The sequence below is a fragment of the Hylaeus volcanicus genome, chromosome 5, assembly GCF_026283585.1.
Source record: "Hylaeus volcanicus isolate JK05 chromosome 5, UHH_iyHylVolc1.0_haploid, whole genome shotgun sequence".
Taxonomy (NCBI): domain Eukaryota; kingdom Metazoa; phylum Arthropoda; class Insecta; order Hymenoptera; family Colletidae; genus Hylaeus; species Hylaeus volcanicus.
In genome coordinates, this window is record NC_071980.1 from 17,139,632 (window position 1) to 17,161,895 (window position 22,264).

The window sequence follows — 22,264 nt, forward strand, 5'->3', positions numbered from 1 at the left end:
ATTTACGAGAAAAGTGTTTATAGTTTCAGAAAATAAACCTCAATTAATTGATATTATATTTCTTTTTGTTTGTTACAAAGTCCGCTCTTTTAAAATATGGGACCCCTATTACTTCACACATTTTTAGTTACGCTACTGGGCAACTTCTTTGCAGATGTTGGTGTTGAAATACTTTGCCATCTACAGTCAGGGCGAAGAAACAGTCAACATGGTGGAGGAAATTCCACGGATGGAAATCCCCACTCTCTGCCTTACATCTACTGTTCTAATCACATGAAGTAAAAGTATTGTAATAGAAATAGTGTACGATTTTCTTTTCTTCAATCTATACAAAAAATTATAAGCCATTCCATTTTCTAAATACACAATCTGTAGAAACTTCAGCAAGTAGAGCGATATTTTTTATGAGGTGATGGGTCACTATTTTTATGTGACCAATGCGATTCAAGTGAATAAAAAATGCAATCGAACTGTTTATTACAGACATAAGTTCAGTACTTTCATTTCTTCCAAATGCTGATAAAAATGCAGACGAAAAAAATAGTGTCTCCTCTGAAACTAATGTACTGTGATGTGAACTATGAAAATCAATTTGAATATACTTCATAGATTTGTTCTTTTGTAATATTTTTAGACCATTATTACAGAAATGGATTAAAAAAGAAGTAACGTTTATTATGCAAAGAATATACTAGTGACAAGATTCCATGCTGTACATTCGCTCGATATTACGTAAATTCTGCCAATTTAAACACCTTTCAAATAGTGTGGAAATATATTTTATCAGAGGAAAATGTTGAAAAGATGAAAATAATTATAGCCGATTTACCGTATAATTTAAATCCAAGGTGTTATGTACAGTGAAGTTCATGGAACAATGGAACAAAGGACAGGTCAGGTCATTGATATGTTGTGATGACGTGAGGGTAAATTATTTCGTCTCAACGAGAAACGTGGCAGCACCATAGCTTTGTCATTTCTCCTTTTACATTTCTTCACTGACTAGAAGAAATACAGAAAATTAATACTATAAAATGTGTAATACAATTTATTTATCTATCTAAATTTACTTATCTAAATTTTGAAAAAGAGACTATAACGAAACTTCTACTGAGAACACTAGTCAAAATTATTCACAATTCCTAAAATCTCCTGCAAAATATTAATAATAATAGTAAGTTTAAGCTATGGAATGTCGGAATGTAGTAACAAATAAATTACATTCAATTGATATGTTAAAATGTATGAAATAACGGCTAAAAATAGATAGGAAAAATTCTCATCTAGATAAAGCATATCGCATAAAGAATAAGAGATAAACAACTTTTCATGCGTTATTTGCATTATAAAAACTACGATCTGATTTATGCAAACAAAGTATGGTTCACGTTAAAGAATAAGCTGGCGATCGTTACAGAATACTTTGTGTGTTAGGAAATGGAAACCTGTAAAATAAATCCATAGCAGGAATTCAATATTATTCTTTGTTAAGCCCTGATTCATCCCTGTTACTCGTGTGACAAGTAACGTCCGACAGTTTGATCATGCGTGACTGTATCAGTCCGTAGAAGTGGGAGTAATTGTTCATGAAAATTTGATAGGATTGCATTAACTCGGCCGACCTCTTAAACACCTGGCCGATCAATCAGTTACATCAAAGGTAAATTTAACGCGCGATGTACCGCTATTTTTTATATATGTACTTTTGCTACGATTACAAAGGGAACACAGTTGGCAACAACTAACTGTAGCCATCTTGTGAAATTTTCTACTTAGTATTAATACGGTACTGACAAAAGAATATTAAATGAACAAATACAATCGATATACCATAAAATCTTAAGTTCCTTCTGTTTGGCAATGATTTCGTAAGCGGCTGCGATAAATCCATATAAAATAACGATGTGTCCAGAAGAAAAAAGCCTTCCCAATATTCGAAACTGTCGTGTGTAAAAGCGGTTGGCTTCGAACGCGACGTGATCGATACGCAACCTTCCCACCGAACGCTTACGAAGTTGCACGAAACCAGCCGAAAACGGACGAGCATCGACGAGGTTGGCCGAAGCCCCGTGAGCAAACGACGCGTACAGAAGAACGCGGGGTCTTCTCCGGCTTGGGTTGAAACAGCGTTCGCGTCTACGGGCGCGGCTTTGCCTCTCGAGCTGGCGTTTTATACGGTAAAATGTCCTCCCTCGATTATCTGGACCTGTGTCGGCTGTGTCTCGTGAAGGACCGTGTTTCGGTGCCGATTTTCGATGGCGAGGGAGACGTACGGCAGATTTTTCTCAAGATCGCCGCCTGTCTACCGGTGAAGGTAAGCCAACTACGCCATCGCATCGACAATGGCGATCCGCCATTTTGTGCATTTTCGTAGCTACGCCGCGTTTGCTCGCCGTCCACGACTTTTCAACCTCCCAGTAGATGTGCGTTTAGCTTCGATTCTTTCAGAGTTCGCCCTGTATACTGAAGATACGCATGGAGCAATTGCAAGTACCTTCGAAGCAGCGACATCGAGATAGTTGTATATTGCCATTGCTCTGTGTCTCTCTCCTTTTCCCACTTTTTTCGAGCCCGTGTCTAATTCGTCCACGACGCCAGGAATTGTTTAATAAAATTTTACCGCGCTTTTTTTCCTCATCGTGTTACACGTCAATGTTTCCGCATTTCTGTACTACGGGATCCTATCGGTAGTCTGAATTTTGATATTAGAAGATAATACGCAGTTTTTCTACTTGATCGATAATCTAATTGAATAATCGTCCTCCTTTTCAACACCTTGTGTTCGATCTCTATCTTTCTGTTGGTAAACGGATATCGCTAAGTCTTTCTAAATCTTCCTTTAATAAATGTATCGTTAATTAGCCATGTGCGTAAACTTATTGAACTCAATAATGTGAAAACTTTATTTATAAATTTCGAGGAATTTCTTGTTTATTAAACGATATTTCCTCCTATGATTGCAGGTTGCCAGAGAAGACAAATTACCCAAAAAAATCTGCGATGATTGTGTGTATAAAGTAGAATTATTTTATCAATTTTGGAATACAACAGCGAATGCGGAAAAACAACTATTACAATGGCTAGGCGAAGTTGGAATGGAAGGCAAACAGGGTTATGTTACCAATGTTCTCAATCCGGTAATTTTTTTTTCCTCGATAAAATATTTCCCTTACTGTTAAAACAACTTCACACCGTAAATGAAAACAAATGATAATGCAGATACTCTTTTATTTGTTAGATATTCAGTTCCATATTTATCGTAGTTACCATTATATCTAGCGATACAAATATTTTAAATATATTTTGTAAGTTTCTGAATTATGAGGAGGTTACCTTACCTTGTTATTCATTGCATAGTTTTCTTTTATGTAGTTATTTAAAATACTTTGTGTTAATAAGGTTTGTTCTGTATGCTTGATTACAGAATGTAATGAAACAAGAACAGAGTACAGAGAACAGGTTAGATGGCAGTGTGATGCAGCAAGTAAGCGAGCATCAAAACAACATGGGTATGAGTATGATGGACAACATGGGCCTGGGTATTCCTATGATAATATCCAGTGCTAATCAACAACAAATAACCTCAGTTCCTATGGACACAAGTGGCAATTCTGCACAAACTGTTCAGCCAGTCCCTGGTCCAAGTTCACAAACGACACATAACCAAATATCACAAAATCAAACAAGTTCTACGCAACAAGAAGAAGAGGAAGAGAGTAGCGAGGACGAGGAAAACTCGGATGATGAATGCGATGGAGATGAAGGTGCGTTGCTCGCTCGTGTACCTCTTCGTATTCGAATTTTTTAATTGTTCGATACGCGTATAATAAATGTATTTAAATATATATTAAAATTTATGTGAGTAACATTTTTTTGTTGCAGGCCTACCTGTAAAGGAAGAGAACGAAGAAGATCCCAATAGTAGAACTATAGAGCCTACAACCTTTGTAAACGTTTCCTTGGCGTGCGATGAAGCAGGTCCGTCCGGGCTGCAGCAACAGAAAATCGCCGACATGCCTGAGATTCCAATGCCACAAACAGCAGATGGGGATCCCAAATCTGGGTGAGTTTTTTTTATCCATGTTTTACTTCTTTAGGGCCAAAGGTGCGATTTTGTTGTGGAGAACACAAACATTCACACAGATATCCTCGTTTATGTTTTTCCGAAATATTCGAAATTTTATTATTTGAAGCGAATTACGGCCTATAATTTATTTTTTCCGGCTTACCAATATTTACCGAATAAAATAGGAGAAATACGGACGTGTAATGACTTAGTTAGTTTCGCGTGTAATTTTGTTTATAATATATATATATATATATATATATATATATATATATATATATATAGCATTTTGAAGAATTTGTTATTCGTAGATTAATATTTCTTTCGTGCATATAATAGTTTAAATAGCAATAGATCAAATGATTAGGAAAATTAAAGCAATTCATCGTGTGTCGGTAAATTATAACATTTATTTCGAGAAGAAAATTCCCGGTGAGTTAGTCACCTAATTCAGGCAAATAAGGTTTAATAGATTTACAAGGTAAGTTCAAACACACCCCACAACCATCTTTGGCTCTCCGTATTTTGCAATTTGATGCGTAACCTTATACCAAAGAAAACTTTCTTCGCGAACTTTATTCGATCTGAAATTTGTTATTATTCGAAATATAATTTCCGTGTGATAACTTCATTAAAGATCATCTCAGAAGTATGGTCACTTTACAGAACAGATTGCAAAATACTTGTTTACTGTCACATGTGGTAGCATGTACGTAGAGTTCATTTCAATATGGTTTTAATGTAATAGTTCAAACGTCTTACGTCATACATTGTTTCATGTGTCCCGTGTAACCGATACCCCTATTTAAATGAACTCTATCCTAGTTATTATTCATACGTGTACGATAAATGAACAGAGGGATTCCACTAATTGTATGTTCAATTTATTAACGTGTTCACATTGCACCTTACAATTTCTATGCAATTCAATATATCGTTGTCCAGTACCGAATTTATAGCAATATAAGCGTTCGATCCCTCTGTTCAGCGGAAAACCAGATGTTTACATGTTGTCAGTATCAATATCCCACGCTTACGTGAAGGCACAAAATGCCGCACTCGGCCGACAATAAGCCGACAAAAATATCACAAACTAATATTTCGTAAAACTAACGTCACTATGGATGCTTGGTGCATCAACCTGTCGCCAAAGCCATACAGTTCGTAAAAAATACCGTTTCTTGTCGTCTTCGTGCTTTCCAATGCCTACGCTTTACATTATCGTCAGGACCACATAGTTTACATTAGTATACCGGTTAGTTTGTAAGTGTTGTCGTTCTGTTAACTGCGAACAAAACCCGCTGATAACCCGTGGTACACAATTCGTACCACAATTTCGGTTTCAATCGATATCGTTTGTGGTTGGCATCCCTATTATTAGATGTCAGCTCGAAACGGCAATAGTGTTTTATGGCAAAAAAGAAAGAATGGATTTAGTCGATCCCCGATATCAAAGACGATATCAAAAACAATTAGAATAAATAACTTACGAAACGTGAAGACACGAAGAATAATCATCATACGAAAAACGAAGCAAGAAGAGGACCACAGACTTTTATATACATTTTAAGGCGAGTATCACACTTTTGTATACTTTTACGCTTGTTTTTTTTATCCGATAGTTTGTAAGTATTATTTGTACATTGAACTGAATTTATTTTTCATTGTGATCTCGTGTACCGCGTTTATATTTCGTAAATATTTGAGATTTACATGATTGCGTGACATTTATCAGTTTTTAATGTTTTTTTTTTCCTCTTTTTAGCGCGCTCCAGCATATTTTTTGCTGGAATTTTGCTGCGCTAAATATTTATATAAATATAACATTTATAATAAACATTTATCGCGCACTGGTGTGCTGCGTGTATTGTTTTGTTTATGTGTGAATACTTTAACTCGCGATTTTTGCGTGCCTTTTAAGACACTTACATTACAAGTAGTATGCTTTTTAATATACTTCTATTGCAAGTGTTGCACGCGACCAGGCTGCATTTACGCGCCGGTTATTGAAGCGGTTTTTTAAACTGCGTGTTTTACATTTCCTTTTCTTGCGCATTATTATTTGCACCGGTGGCTTATAAACACTGGTGCATGATTTACTTTTTTTTGCGCAAGAAAACTTGTAATTGATCAATTTATATCTTTTTCACTCATTACTATGTAGTTAGAAACATTTCTGTTTAAAGGATCTAACACCAGAAACAGAAAGATGTTTAAATTTTGTTCATATTATTATGCGTCCGTTAACAATTCGCGCCATACTCTTTGGTATTTTTAAATATTTTTTTTTTATTGCAATTATCAATTGCAATATACGCATTTTTCTTGGGTGTGCTTACACACTCGAGTATTTCATTTTGTTCAATTCTGAAGAAGAAAAGTCTTCGCCACGGTTTAAGCAATAAGAAGAAGACGACGACGATGCACGGATATTGGATTTCCTTTCAAAGGTGAGAATCTAATTTTACTATAACATAATCTTACATTGATTTGGTTTTAAACGTGTTCTATTTAGTAATGATAATTTTCTAACAAGGATTTGCTTTCCTCTAACTTTTTTGCCAAGTTTTGTAGCTTAACTTTTTTCTTCTTTCTGTTGGTTTGCTGTAGAAACCTTTAATTTCTCCTTCGGTTTGTGCCAATTATATTTCTTTAGAGTCTAGAGATGTGGTAAGGCGAGGAACAATGTAACATCGCAAATAAAACCCCCGCGAACGTTTAATTTCTTTAGTTACATTCATTATCAACACATCTAATATAGATCGAATCACGAAAAGGATCAAACGTAAAGTTATCATTTAACGGTTTATATTTAGAAGTATTACGTACAAATTATATGAATGACAAGACACTGTATCATAGACACCTAAAGGTAAAGTACAGTAAAGTAAACAAAGCATTCGTTACGATAATTCGGAGCGGATCTATGTCGACGGTAACGATGACGACAGAACTCTCTAAGCTCGATTTTTGCACACAAAAACGCTCTCGTCGCACTGTACTGCTGTGTGTCTCGAGGGAAGCCACCAACGCCCAAGCACTTCGCACGGTCACTTTGCAGAAATCACAAAAAAAAAAGAAAGAAGAAAACTTCTCTTTTCTCCGCTTTTTCCTATCTTTCTCACCGCCACCGCCTGCCGCAACAGAGAACGCAAGATCACGAGAACGAATCAAAGGCAAACGCTATGTGTGTAACGTTCGGTTTTTCTCCGATGCATTGTCCTTGGATTTTGTCGATTTCAGGGAAGGAAGCGAGACCTTCGGCGGATTGTCGGGGATGCTGCGACAAATACTCTCACCATCGCCCGAGACGGGGGATATCGGTTTACCCGTCAGTTGTACCTTGCTTCAGAACAGCTCTATATTCTCCAATCAATCGTCGATGATGCCCACTACGTACCAAACCGTCCCGTCCCATTTGCCATCCATGTGTCCCGACCAACACCTCATGGATCACGTGCAGATAGTCGTCGAGTCCCATCCGTGTCCCACCTGCGGCCTCGAGTTTCGTAGCGCTTTGAAACTAAACTACCATATAAGAACGAGCCACACCGCGCTGCCGGAATTCGATCACAATTTAGAGAACCCTGTGAGATACTCGTGCACAATTTGCTCGCGAAGTTTCTTCGCGCTGAGTCACCTGAGGATGCACGAGGTAACGCATTCGGCCCCAGTCGCGACTTCCTGCGGTCCGGTGCCGACGATATCGACGTCGAACGTCGAGAAAACGTTTGCCTGCGATCGTTGTCAGGCCAGCTTCCGCTACAGGACGCTCCTCGAGCGTCACAGAAGGATGCACGAGGTCGGCCAGGAGAAACCGTACTCCTGTCCCAGGTGTCTGATGCGTTTCGAGACACGAAATCTGTACAATCATCACGCGAAAACCCACAAGCCAGTTTTACCGGGGAACGATAGAATCACCGACACCGTCGTATCTCATGGTGATCCGGTCACCAGCAGTATTAGCGGTACCGTGGCGTCGTCGAACAAATCGATAGTCTCGTACCCGTGCGACTCCTGCTCTAAACAGTTCGCCACCATCGAGTCTCTGACCACCCACAAAGCTGTGCACAGGTCCAGACCTCTCGTTTGCGATGTCTGCGGCAAAGGTTTCACCCATCGCAAATATTACGTGGTGCATCAGCGCATCCACACCGGCGAGAGACCGTATCTTTGTGCCATGTGCGGGAAGTCGTTTACCCAGGCATCCACGCTCACCGTTCATCGTCGTTACCACACTGGAGAACGGCCGTACACCTGTACACTCTGCGGTAAAGGGTTTGTCACCAGAACGATCATGCTTAATCACATGAAAAAACATTGAGGACCCAGCGGTTGGTAGGTTCAACGAGGCGACGATTGTTAATGCACACACGATTGTGCGGGGCACTGATTCATATTTTGTTACGGATGTTGGTGATTCTTTTTTAGTCGAAGTTTATTGTTAATTAAAAGTTTAATCTGTTATAGTCGTAGAACGGTGAAAACGTTCGGTACTCGTATTCGTTTCTAGTCTGCAATAGGAGTAAAATGTTTAGGATAGGTAGGGGATTACAATCTTTTCTTTTTTTTCTTTACAACATATTCGTATGGCATTTCGAATGGTTTTAGTTTGAAAGTTAGGTACTATTTAAGAAAAATTGATTGCAATGTGCCTTAAGATTGCTTACAAGTTATGTGGCCTTATATAAATCGTACCGCGTGGTAAGACTTTATCAAAATTATTTTTGTTAGTATTTTTACAAATTTTAACGATAGTGATAGGTTGCTTTGTGTTTAAGTTGAAACGAATTTGTTGATTAATCCTAGATATACGTAACGAAATTGCTAGTCTAATAATGTTAAATATAACATGCATGTGGTCACTGTGATATTGTTCGTACATGAATATTCTTGATATTTTAAAGCGATAGGATATAATTGAATTACTTGAATTCATAGTATCTCGAAGTTTTCTTTAAAGACGATACTTTCGAACGCGAAATTTCATACAATGAAAATTAGTACCTGTATAATAAATTAAGTTTTAAATTTAACGCGCCTAAGGAGCTAGGATTTTTGAGAACTTTTAACCGATTAAAAAAAAAAAAACTTAGAGACGTTTTAAACAGAGGAGCTATTGATATTAAAGTGTTAGAATTTAATCGATGTTTACGGAGCTATAATAACTGTAGTAGGAAAGCATTATTGGTATACAATTAATATCGTATACAAGTATATGATTATTCGAACCATTCTTGGTTGAGCTCATAGAGGGAAATAATACAGCCTAGCATGTTTAGTCTTAACAATGAATTCATGTGCCTCTAACTAATGTAAGTACAGGGTTGGTTACTGCATATTATACGAATATCGTAAGACGTAAGTATGAAGACGCTTAATTATTTCTATGTATCTTGTAAAAGTAAGATATCTCTGGTGTTGATATTATTAATAGTATAGTTGTAATTAATCGTTGCTAAAGAATTTCTGGGAATTTTGTCACTCCTGAATGTAATTTTTTCGTCTAATTAAAGTTTTCAATGTTATTAGAAAAATGTATATTTGTGTTCCGTCTAATCAATCTTTTATTATTTACAATAAATTGTATGTCTCCTTGTCGAGGTTTAAAAGTTAATCTCACAAAATACAGTACGTTGTGTCTATTATAAAAACCAGATATAATAAAGTAAAGCTCGTGATATAATTGATTTTTGAGGCTTGAAAATTTGAATTATGAAGAATATTTAAAAATGTCACGTGATACAGTGAATTATGGTTTCTTTCTGAACATAATCACGTAGCTCTTATGATATTCTGTCTTTTAAAATCTTAATTATGTTAAAAGTTATAAATATTACTGACAAATAATATAAAAACCCGTCGTACTATGTAATCGATAATAAATTTGCGTGGTAAAGTCGAGATCGCGGGCTGTATCACGTGGATCGTCGATAAAGCAGTACATCCTTCGGTAAGTGAGAATTCATATTGATGCGAGAAGTAATCGTGTACCATTGCACGATTATAAAGCACTGTACAGTTTGTTAAACATTAAACAATATTTTTTTTATAATAAAAACGTATAATTGTAACAGATTGATTTATTCGCAAGTCGAACGATTAAAAATATGTCCCCTTGGGCGCTTCGGCTGCGGTGAATCGAATCGATAGCAAACATCGATTATTCGAAGGAATATTATTCTTTAAGCAACATTATTTAATAATATACTCTCGAATTAAGTAATAATACTTCCTTCCGGTAAATATATAATGCGTAGTTAACGATTTTAAAGCATTCGACTAAACGTGTACGCTGTTAGAATAATCTACAACGATAACAAGAGAAGGAGTGTAAGAAAGCAATAAGAAAATACTGGAAAGCACCGAGGCACTTGATTAAATGCTTTTATCGAGATTACCGCGGGTATTTAAACGATTACCCTTGTAAATTCTGCTAAGGCTCTTAAAACGCTCCCCGATGGAAACGACAAATAAAGTTATAACGATGCAACATGAAATGATACGCTAATTGACCCCCGTTTGTGTCTCTCTTCTTTCCAGATATTTTGTGTCAAAGCTTGAGATGCTGCCTCAGGATCAGCAGCAATGCGGACCCGAGGAGATTTTCGATCAGGATGACACAGAGCAGCTGCTCATCGCTGATAGCACGAAGGTGGAGAACGCGGAGATAATCATCTCCGAGGATATCGTGCAGTGCAATCTCTGCGGCGACGGTTTCGTTTCCGAACAGGCCCTTGGATTGCATTTAGAGATGCACGAACAGAGTAACGCACAGTTGGACGATGACCAGCTCGTTTGCGAACAGTGCGGTTGCAGTTTCGCCACGACATCCGCGTTCGAGGAGCATCAGCTGGAGCACGAAACGGACGAGAGTCACACATGCGAGACGTGTGGCTACGTCACAACGTGCCGAGAGACCCTGATCGCTCATCAGAAACGTCACAATGTCGAGTACAAATACGAGTGCGAGATCTGCGGGGCCAACTTCGTATCGCGCACCAATTACCAGGAACACCAGTCGCTGCAGCACGCCAACGAAAAGCCGTTTCAATGCGAGATATGCAACGCCACGTTCCGCTATCGACAGGGTCTAAGGTTGCACGGGAAGTTGCATCAGCCCGATTACGTGCCACCGCAGAGGAAGCACCACTGCGTGCTCTGCAACAAACGGTTCTCCAGGAAGCAGGTGTTGCTGGTGCACATGAAGACGCACGGGAACGTTGGCCCACAGAACGAGTACGTGTGCCCGGTATGCGGCAAGGCAGTCTCCAGCAAGACATACCTGACCGTTCACCTCCGCAAGCACACGGGTGAAAAGCCCCACGTTTGCGATCTATGCGGCAAAGGATTCATTTCGCAGAATTATCTAAGCGTTCATCGACGCACGCACACGGGAGAACGACCGCACAAGTGCACTCACTGCGAGAAACGATTCACCCAACGGACCACCCTGGTGGTCCATCTCAGAGGTCACACAGGTGATCGACCTTACCCTTGCACGTTCTGTCACAAATCGTTCGCCTCGAAGACGATGCTGAACTCGCACTTGAAGACCCACGCCAAGCAAAGCGCTAGGCAACAGCAGGAGCAGCAACAGCAACAACAGTTGCAACAGGAAACAGAGGTCCAACAGGAAGAACAATCTCTCGACACTATAACTATATTATTACCTAGCTAGGATATTTCGCGTGAGAATCGAATAGGTATTATTTTCAAACGATCACCGGCTTTACGGACGACATTTTCACGTTTATCGAGTTCGAAGTCGCGATGGGGATAAGGGTTACTTCAATGGACTATTCGCACTCTTCGTTAGTGCGTGGAAGGCGAGGAAGGTAACTCGAATGCTCGTTTATTTTTATACAGTGGCGTACAGAGTCGATGCGATTTGTATGGATTGATTCGGGTGTTTTGTGTTGGTATTCCATGGCATATTTTAATTATTGTGTCTATTCAAGGTTCCGATACGTTTAAATTGTGCGAATGAAAATTTGAAAGTCGTGGTCGCTATGAATTGTAGCGATGTTTGCATTCGACATTCGACATTCGACGTATAAACCCGTTAGAGAATAGTGTGTTATGTTGTGAGTTCCTTGCTAGTATGTTAAAATAGTAATGTTTACGTTAGAATCTCGGATAAAAATTGTTTTAAGCCAGTTAAAGTTTCTTTTCTTTTTTACATTTATATCTTAGTTAATTTATACCCTACTGTTATATGAACATGAAACGCGAAGATGTGCACGTTTAGAATTTCTTTTTATTATCATCTATAAGGTTAATTATAAACTGATGTATTTCATAGTCTGCTTTTTCTTTGTTTCACGTTTAATTATGCGAAGGTTATAAGTTAACAAATTCACAATACGGAAATTGTAAATATATAAAATAGATCTTATCGACGTTCTAGATTATAAAATTTCGTATCTCGCATTTTGTTGAGCAAAAGTTTTACGAATCACACAGCCGTCCATGTTTCCGAGGATTTTTTAAATTATATTTTTTAAATACTCAAGTTCGTTTTATACGCAAGAATGATTTACAGCCCTCTCGCGAATTATATTCGCGTACAATTCTGATTTAGAATTTTACAGGGAGCGCTTTACATTAGTAAATCTTTCATACGCCCTAGTGCCTTAGTTGTTACGCGACGCATTTAAAGTGTCCGACTTAAGAAGTTACAGCCAGTTACACAATTAGCAGGTATACCGTATAATTCGCTGTTCTAATTCATAGGTATAGACTTAATCGACAGTAGTTAGTAACGCTTTGGACATGCAAACAAACGAGCGCAAGAACAATCACGAATTATACTATTCTAATCTAACGATTATTTTCGATTTGTGATAGTGGCATTTCACTGTCCATGTTAATGGATGTACGAATTGATTCCGTGAAATTACACATTTACTAATTTATAATTGAAATATAATTCTGTGAAATAACATTGAGTGCGTGTTATTTATCATGTGGCTACTTCGTGTTAAACCTTGCGCGAGCCAAGGGGAACATATTTTTTAACGATACTCGTAGTCTGTAACTAGTGTGATACACGTCGCTTTGGTGAACAATTAAATATAGGTGATAGAATTTGCAGCGGTCAGAGTAATCGTACATTTCGAGATTTTCATTTTGTTCGATGAACGTTAGCGTCTGAATTTGTACTTACTTTATTCCTTAATCTATTCAATAACAATGTATCTAACCAGAACTGTACGAATCGACCGCGATTGCTTTTACAGAATATTCAATCATTGTTCGCGTGGCCCTGGCCTTTTGTAAGCAAATTCAGAGAAATAAACAACACAGATCATTCGGATTCGCGTAAAATATTCTTCAGTATTCTGCACCGATCGATATCATTTAAGCTCGAGACGATCAGTTTCTCTTCGTTACATACTAATTTCAAAAGGAATTAAGAAATTACTTTGAAAATGATACGACTGTGTAAACGTTGCATACAAACAGTATAATTACAAACCATTCATTGTGCTGTATTCATAAAATCCTTTTTTACATCATTCGCGTGATTCCTCGAGAGACTTCAACAGAATACACACGGAATCATTGCTCGCGGTAAGGTAGCTTCGCCCTTATCAGCGTCTCCGAACTGCACATCAAATATAGAATCAAACCAGAGACCATGCCCATTCGTCCAACGCGAAGGACAGAGTCGCAGAGTTCGATGCAACTCGAAAATCGAAACTACGTATCTTCGTCATTGCTGACCTAATCCGAGACGCGTTTCAAGCAACATTAACTCCTTAGTGTCTTCGTTCTGTGCGGTGCGAGCGCAGGTGTGCGATTCGAAGCCGGCTCATGCTCTGTTATCTTTTTGCAGACTGAAAAGTGCGAAGGCGATACCAGCCGGGCCTAATCGATCGCGTACCGTTAACGCAAACGAAGAAGATCGGTCCTCGGTTCTCGAGGATGTACCCAGCAAATCCTGCGTCGTTCAGGAGATGCTGTCGTACCGATGCGAGTCTTGCGACGACGAGTTCGATACTGAGTCCACGTTGTTGGTCCACAGAACCGAGCAGTCGATTATTCGGACGCGAGAAGCGTTGCGCAAAGCCGATAAGAAGTACACCTGCGACGTTTGTCACGAGTCGTTCGCTAAGAAATTGCAACTGTTCCAGCATCGACGCACGCGATGCAAGGACCACGCGACGGTCGAGCGGAGACAGAACAAGCCTAAGGATAAGGTGACGAGAATGAGAAGAAGGCAAGAGCAAACGGGCCCCATCGAGTGCAACGTGTGCCACAAGGTTTTCAAGAAGAAGAAATACCTAAACGTGCACAAAACGTTGCACGGAGTGCCCCACATTTGCCACCTGTGCGGCGCCAAATTGACTTCGGAGTATTACTTAAAGATTCACATTAGAAGGCATAACAAAGAGTTCACGGAGTTCTGCGAGATCTGTAACAAGGGTTTCTACCTGAAGGCGACCCTGAAGACGCACATGAGCGTCCACAGCGATGATAAGCCGTGCACCTGCGAGATCTGCCACAAGTCGTTCGGTAACCGAGTTTACCTGAGAAGTCACATGAAAATTCACAGCGAACCGGAGACCAGGAAGAAGTATAAATGCGAGATATGCGGATTCGAGACGTTTTATAGTTACTGCTATAAGGAACACATGTGGACGCACACTGGGGAAAGTCAGGTGGCTTGCGAGGTCTGCGGCAAGTTGATCAGGCGGCAGTACATGAAGATTCATATTAGGATACACACTGGCGAGAAGCCTGAGATTTGCGAATTTTGCGGAAAGGCGTTCAGTTCTAGGAAGTATTTGATCAAACATCGAAGAACCCACACTGGCGAGAGACCCTACAAATGTAAAATCTGTGAAAAACGTTTCACTCAACGCGGCACTCTTAGCGCCCATTTGCGTCGCCACGAGGGTACTAAATGAAATGGAGTTTATCGTTGTGCCTTTGACGAGCGATTTTTGTTAAACGCGGCTTCAGTTGTCCTTTGTTACTTGGCACTATTTTTTCGTGTATATAAACACGGTAGTCGTGAACCTTTAAAACAGAGGCGAGGAAATTATGATTATTTTGTTTATATTAATTGAAAGTCCTACGAGTACTAACAAAGATCTGGTTCGTATTAATTTGTAATTGATTGGGAGTAGTGCAGAATCTCAAAAGCGAAATCTCTTGTGAAACATTAGTTTTCCTTAAAATTAAATATATCGTTGTAGAGGTATCATCATTTTATAAATACTTTAATTGTAGATGATTATAATTTCTGTTATGGGACGATGCGTTTAATTAATTTATAATATATCATTGGAGTGCACTGTACAAAATGTAATAAAGTTCGTATTACGTAGATATTAATTACAACTTGGCAATACTGGTATTAAAAATATAAATTAAATTTTATACAAATTGAAGATTCTAATAAAATAATGAACCATCGTATTAATAATGATAGAGTTGTGTGCAAGACAAACAACTACTGGTAAGTAAACCATTACATTTCGAAATACGAATAAAAAGTATAGTTCATGGCGTTCCTTTATTGTAACTGTAGTGGTAACTGTAACATGGAATTTCTTTCAATATCTGACTTAAATAACATACCATATAGAAAGCAAACTTTAAACTAATCATTTATTGTTTGTTAGCAATAAATCTAAATATGAAATTAAATATAAAAGGAATACAGTTAAACCGTTCGCATTGCGTATTTTAAAACAGAAGATTTAATAATAACCACATTTTGGAACTACACCCAACAATTTCAATTAAAAGAAGATACACTTAATCAATATACAATTTCAAAAACTGACGTACAGACACTGATCTAACGAGCCTACGATAAAATGAATACCAGGGAGCATCTATATCAGAATCAAGCACTATGTCAAATTTCATCGAGAACGATCGATATTAAAATGGAGAAGACATATACGGATGTAAAATCGCATACGTTCGCAAATAACGACAACGTAACCGTAAAACCTACGCCAGCAAATCCCCCAACGAACATCGTCTATCGAACGACAAACGCAAGAAATTTTACAAATGAAGATTTCTTCAGTACAGAATTAGCATGCAGTAAGAAATCGTAGCTGCTATCATCTACAGTTTGCCTCGTTGCTTGAAAAGATCCTTTGTTTTCCCCTCTTGCTTTTCAACCGTTCTGTAACAAAGTAGCTCGCAAGCTAGTTTATCCATACCGATTTGCATTTCATTAAAGAAAGCTCTTCCCACACATTCCTCGTATACAATCTTTCGAACGTGTCGAATGGTTGCCTCTAGATTTCGAATTATCCTTGCAATGCGTGCTGTATTTTAACGTTAGATCACCAGAACGGACGGGGAACTCGGAAAACTTTGTTTCCTAACGGAAGTAAATCCACCTTGATTAAGAAACACGTACTATTTATTACCCTTTTAAGCATTCATTCCGTTATTTCTTATACGTTGACGAGTGTTGTCCGTTTCAGGTACCAGGAGATCAAGATCGAGTATCCAAAAGTAGAACCGCTAGAGGATGTGGTCGTGGTGAAGTACCACGGCGACGTTTGCGTTGTCGACGAGTTCGAACCGATCAGCCATCACGAGGTAGTCGACGATTCGTTAGACTTCGCCGATCAGTCGATCAAAGTCGACCTGAAGCTGAACACGATCGAAATCGATCCTCTGCCGGACGCGGTCGAATTCGGCCTGAAGACGGACACGATCGAAGTGAAAGAATTTCACAGAACGCGAAAGAACGAGATCGAGACGAGCAAAAAGTGTTCGATGGTCTACGAATGCGACATTTGTCAAAAGAGGATGCGCAAGAAATTGGAGTTCCTGAAGCACCGTCAGAACCACGAGAGGGAGTTGGAGGAGGTGGGCCGATGCGAGGAGTGCGACAAATCCTTCGTCGACGAGGATAAGATGAAGAAACACATGATCAAGGTGCACCAGAAGGAGAAACCGTTCCATTGCGTGTTCTGCGCGAAAACCTTCAAGACCAAAGAGTTCTTGAAGACCCATCTGAAGCAACACAACAAACGCTTCACGTGCGATATCTGCGGCGTGTCGAAGGTGTCAGGGTACGATTTGCGTTTGCACAAGATGAAGCACAACGAGGAGTACGTGGCCCATTGCGACGTCTGCGGGAAAGGTTTCTACACGAAGCAGACCCTGGAGAGACACATGCTCACCCACACGGGTGAGAAACCGTTCATTTGCAGGATCTGCAAGACTCCTTACGCGAGTGCTGCTTACCTTAATACACATATGAAGTCGCACGGCGAGAGGGAGAAATACAAATGCAACTCGTGCGACTTCGAGAGCCACTGGAAAGGCGCGCTGAAGGTGCACTCCAAGATACACACGGGCGAGAACCTGATCGCTTGCGAGGTCTGCGGTAAAACTGTGTCCAGTAAAGCGTACATGCAGGTCCACATGAGAATACACACTGGCGAAAAGCCACACATTTGCGAGAAATGCGGGAAAGCGTTCAGTGTTCGCAAGTACTTGACCGTGCATCTCAGAACCCACACTGGGGAAAGACCGTACGAGTGCAAGATTTGCCAGAAAAGGTTCACTCAGCACGGAACGCTGAATTCGCACATGAAGTCGCATAACGAACAAAAGTGAAGTGAAAGACGGACAACGACGTCGCTACGGACAGGTGGTGTTTACGATAGAAGTATCTAGTATGTCCCCTTCTTTTGAGACGAGTAGTAAGTAGCTTTTGTATCAGGATATTTTACTCGAGAAAAACCATTCAGATGTATTTTAATTATTAAGCGCTCTTAACAGGTTGACTGCCACGACTTTTGTACATAATTTTATACGAAACACTTTTCTGGAAAATGTTGCACAAAACAGGTATACTAGAAATGGAACACCTAGTTGTCTTCTTTGCTCTTAAGAATGCCAAGTCTTCTTAGCTACCCTTCTTCATCGTTCCATAGATGTAAAAAGTAAAATGGTTAGATTAGGTTGCACAAATGATTTCATGGTGTCTCGAATGCGTTCTGTTTTTTCCTTCTAGATTTTTGACAGGTCTGATTAATAATAAAATGGCTACTAAAGTGTTTTAGAATTGCTTTTTATTACGTTTGGAGGACTTGACGAGAGTCATTGATTTAGACTCCAGTCTTACGAGGGATAAGAATAGGTTTTGAATGATGACAATGATAAATTTGATCCTCGTTTGTACTTATTACTTTACTGTGAAGATCACACTTCCTGTACCAAAATGTCTCGACAGATATACTTGAATCAAAGTCAATTGATCGTTTATGAGACAAAGAATATTTACCTTCAGATATTTAAAAAGCAAGATACAAAGTGGTGGGGGTTGTACTTGAGTAGCTTGGAACGAGTAGTTGCAAGTTAACAGCAGAAAAAAATAAGTAGGTGTTCTGGTTCTGCTTAATTGCCCCCTGTATGTATTTTAATAGAATTTTTGCCTGTTTATTTCATCCCCAGAAAGAAATGTTAAACATTTTAAACGATTGTACTAGTTTACCAAGATATCGGTCTGGTGGTCAACACAGAACAATATATATCATCGCACACATGTATATCGTTGTAATTACCGCGTTCAGTCAGATTTTTTTCATGTTTTATAAGCTGTTATTTACACAATGATAATTATAAGCATAAAGCACCGGCATTTTTTAATCTAGCGACAGTCTAGTATCTTCTTGTGATCAAAGGGGTATAAGTGCAAATATTGAATACTCGAAATAAGATTTAATTTGTTATATTGTAGAATGATTATGAAATAGTTGATAAGAGTGTATAAATCGGCATTGCAATCTTACGAACCGTTTTGTAATAAATCATCGATAAATTAAGAAGAGAGGTTCATCGACACTCGAGTAATGTATAAAATATATTCTAACGTATATTTTCCTCTGAGGATGTGCCTCGAGTTTATTTTGTTTCATTAATCAATTATCAGTGTAATAAAAGATAACCCTACGATCTCTTAATTCGAAAGGTGCCATGATATGACAGGAAGTTACGAACGAACGAAGTTTGATAAAGTTAAATAGGAGGATTGTACTATAAGTAAAGGGAACTAATGTGAAATTATGAAAATGGAACGACGGAACGAAATTTTTTGCATGATTTTCTTTTATCTTTTAATATTCTGGAATTATTCGCTGAATGTGCTAAAATGAAACTTATTTTATTTCGATGCATTGTACTCTGTCATATGGTTTAATAAAGACCAGAAGCGTTAATTATACAATTATTTTATATTTCATTAACGTCGTAAATCTAAAATAGATCATAACAACAACGCCCATATTTTGTTAATTTCACATCTTGTAACGTGTTCATGTAATTTTTCATGTAGTTATAAGTTCTCAAAATTGTTAAGGCTAACAAGTGCAAGATTATTTGCTTGTTTCAATAAATTTATTTTTTGAATCCTCTTTCCATTCTTTTAACTCGTTATAGTGATTTAAAAAAATTATTCCACATATTCTATTTACATATCATTACAACAATTTGAATAAAAAATTACCGAGCTAAACTGAAGTTTCTACCTTCATCTATCTAATTAGCACAATGTACATTCGTCAAAAATACTTGTCTATCGAAACAGGTAATAAAATACAATTCATTGATTGCAATCAAAATATCATTACAGTTCAAAATACATTACAAATTCGAGTAAATGATTTTTATTCGACCCATAGTTCAGCACCGAGCTACAAGTACTTGACGAAATCAGTCTCGAACAGTGGCCACGCTGAGTACTTAACACTCTCTCGAAGAAGAAAGAAGAGGAAACGAATGTAAGAAGTAATTCGAACTTTTAATACTGTATACTGTACGATCAGTGTATCGTCGACCACATGTAAATTAATTTGTTACTTCCTTAATAAAAGCAGATTTTCTTGTAAAAAAAAAAAGAAAGAAAAAAAGACAAAACTGAAGTTGTGGTTGCATCTAATTCGATAGCTTAAGAATTACTATTGACGAGACTCTTTTTCTCATTTTCTTCGCAGATCTACGGATCCAGGAAGTACGAGAATCGTCGTCGTACCGTCGTCGCAGGAATGTACGACGGAAAAGTCAGTATCGTCGCCTACGATCGTAACAGAGGACGAGCGTTTCGTGAAGCGGGAACACGAAATATCGGGGGGTCTCTGTTTCGACGCAGAGACGATCGAGAACTCGTCGTCGATCAAAAACGAAACCGAGGAAACGTCGAGGGAGGGGACAGTGCCCGAGGAGACTCATCTCGCGGGACAGTTCTCGCCTCAGACGTTTTATCAATGTGAAATGTGTACAAAGCTTTTCAGGACAAGGAACCTTTACGAAGGCCATTTAGTTTCTCACAGCGACGCGCGTCCCTATCAGTGCGACATATGCGAGAAGTCCTTCAAGAGGACGAACACGCTCGCCGTCCACAGGAGGATCCACACTCGTGAGAGGAACTTCGTCTGCGACGTTTGCGGCCACGCTTTCGTCCAAGCTTTCCAACTGACCACCCATCAGAGACGTCACTTCGAGAGGTACACCAGGTACTGCGATGTCTGCAAAAAAGGATTCTTCACGAACGCCGAGCTCCACGGCCACATGAACATGAAGCACGGCGCCAAGGAGCACGTCTGCCATTCTTGCAACAAATCATTCCCGAACAATCACACCCTCGTGAAGCATTTGATGGTCCACGATCCTAACTTCAAGCCTGTGAAACATCAGTGCGAGTTTTGTGGCAAGACCTTCGTCTACAAGAACTCGTTGGTGTTCCACGTCAAGTCCCACATGGGCGAGAACAAACACGACTGCCATCTCTGCGGTAAATCCGTGTCCTCCAAAGGATCGCTGCAGGATCATCTGCGACTGCACAGCGGCGAGAAATTGCTGATGTGCGACGTCTGCGGGAAAGCGTTTCGTAAAAGGAGCACCCTGGTGGTTCACAAACGCACCCACACGGGGGAGAAGCCATACACCTGCGACACTTGCGGAAAATCGTTCACGCAGCACTCCACGCTGGTCATTCACAAACGTTATCACACTGGGCAGAGACCCTATCGGTGCAACTGTTGCACGAAATCGTTCGTCTCTAGGTCTTCCTTGAACGCTCACAGTAAAGTCCACGCGGTGAACGCTGCCATCGAGCAATCGGATTGACATTTAGTTTCCTAGTGTACAGTGACTTCAAGCAACTTTTTAATAATTATCTCGAAACATGCAAAGTGATCGCGATAAGCGGAACACTGAGTTGACTGAAATTTTTATCTACGATGTGAGAAATATGCCAAATGTATGTTTGGTTGGGAAATTGCAGTCGTAATGGTTATGATTGATATTTTATAACGATTTTTTGTTAATATAATGAAGCTGGTTAGTCTGAACCTACATGTCTTTCTTATAGCTTTCTTATTATGCTTTGGTCAACTTCTGTAGTGACTGTGAGATAGTTTGAAGAACCACTTTTTGTTTATATTTTATAGGGGAAAGTGACAATTTATTCGATGGTGTTTAACGACTTCGAGAAATAATCGTAATGGTGAAGTATTCTTTTTGTTCTCGTACATTTTTTAATTCTTACCAAAGTTGACCTAGAGCCACTAGTTGTAAACTACTCGTCATGACCACTGCGACTCGAATTTACGTTACTTTTAAGCAAATTAAAAAGATTCGAATTTTGTACGCTACAGTCTTACCTGATCGTAAATGTATCTTAGTTCTTCGTCGCATAATCATGCCTGTTTCTAGACTTCGTGCATCTAACGTGCAGCAATCGTGAACTTCCATTCCTCCGAAATTATAGGTTGCTCGTTTCGATGTACCATAATTATTCGCGAAGCTTCAGTACGTTACTGTAGATAATTTTAATAACAGAGAAGCGAGCGAATATCCACGTGCAATGTAAACCATGTATGAACATAATATTTTTCCAATTTACTTTATCGTCGTGACATATGTAAAATTTTGTTAAATAAAAAAACTGTTTGATATCGTCCAAATACGAACGCTGAGTTATTGGAAATGTAATTTGCTCCAAGGAGATAAAGCACCATCTTCGTCGCCGATATATCCGCCAATTTTCTTAGTTCGATACTGTACTTGCGTCTCGTGATACTCGATACCTTTATCGCGATACTTTGAATACGATAACACAGACTCGCATAGTAAATTTCTGATCAATCTGTAAATCATCTCGAGAGCGATCATATTGAACTTGTAGAGCGTGCTTTGATTATCGAC

At 39.0% G+C, this 22,264-nt stretch overlaps 2 protein-coding genes across 2 annotated transcripts in view; both read left to right on the forward strand.

Moving 5' to 3' along the window:
• Positions 1 to 1,927: 1,927 nt before the first annotated feature.
• LOC128877474 (zinc finger protein 91-like) overlaps positions 1,928 to 22,264 on the forward strand; it is a 79,402-nt gene continuing 59,065 nt past the window's right edge. The window contains exons 1-4 of the mRNA XM_054124798.1: positions 1,928 to 2,314; positions 2,964 to 3,137; positions 3,425 to 3,764; positions 3,883 to 4,063. Of these exons, the coding sequence (XP_053980773.1) occupies positions 2,183 to 2,314; positions 2,964 to 3,137; positions 3,425 to 3,764; positions 3,883 to 4,063 (827 nt within the window). The 5' untranslated portion in view covers positions 1,928 to 2,182. The remainder of the gene's footprint in view (positions 2,315 to 2,963; positions 3,138 to 3,424; positions 3,765 to 3,882; positions 4,064 to 22,264) is intronic.
• Positions 17,676 to 22,092, forward strand: LOC128877027 (zinc finger protein 664-like). The gene is made up of 2 exons (XM_054123966.1): positions 17,676 to 19,839; positions 20,053 to 22,092. The coding sequence occupies exons 1-2, from the start codon at positions 19,610 to 19,612 to the stop codon at positions 21,182 to 21,184; spliced, it is 1,362 nt and encodes a 453-aa protein (XP_053979941.1). The 5' UTR covers positions 17,676 to 19,609; the 3' UTR covers positions 21,185 to 22,092.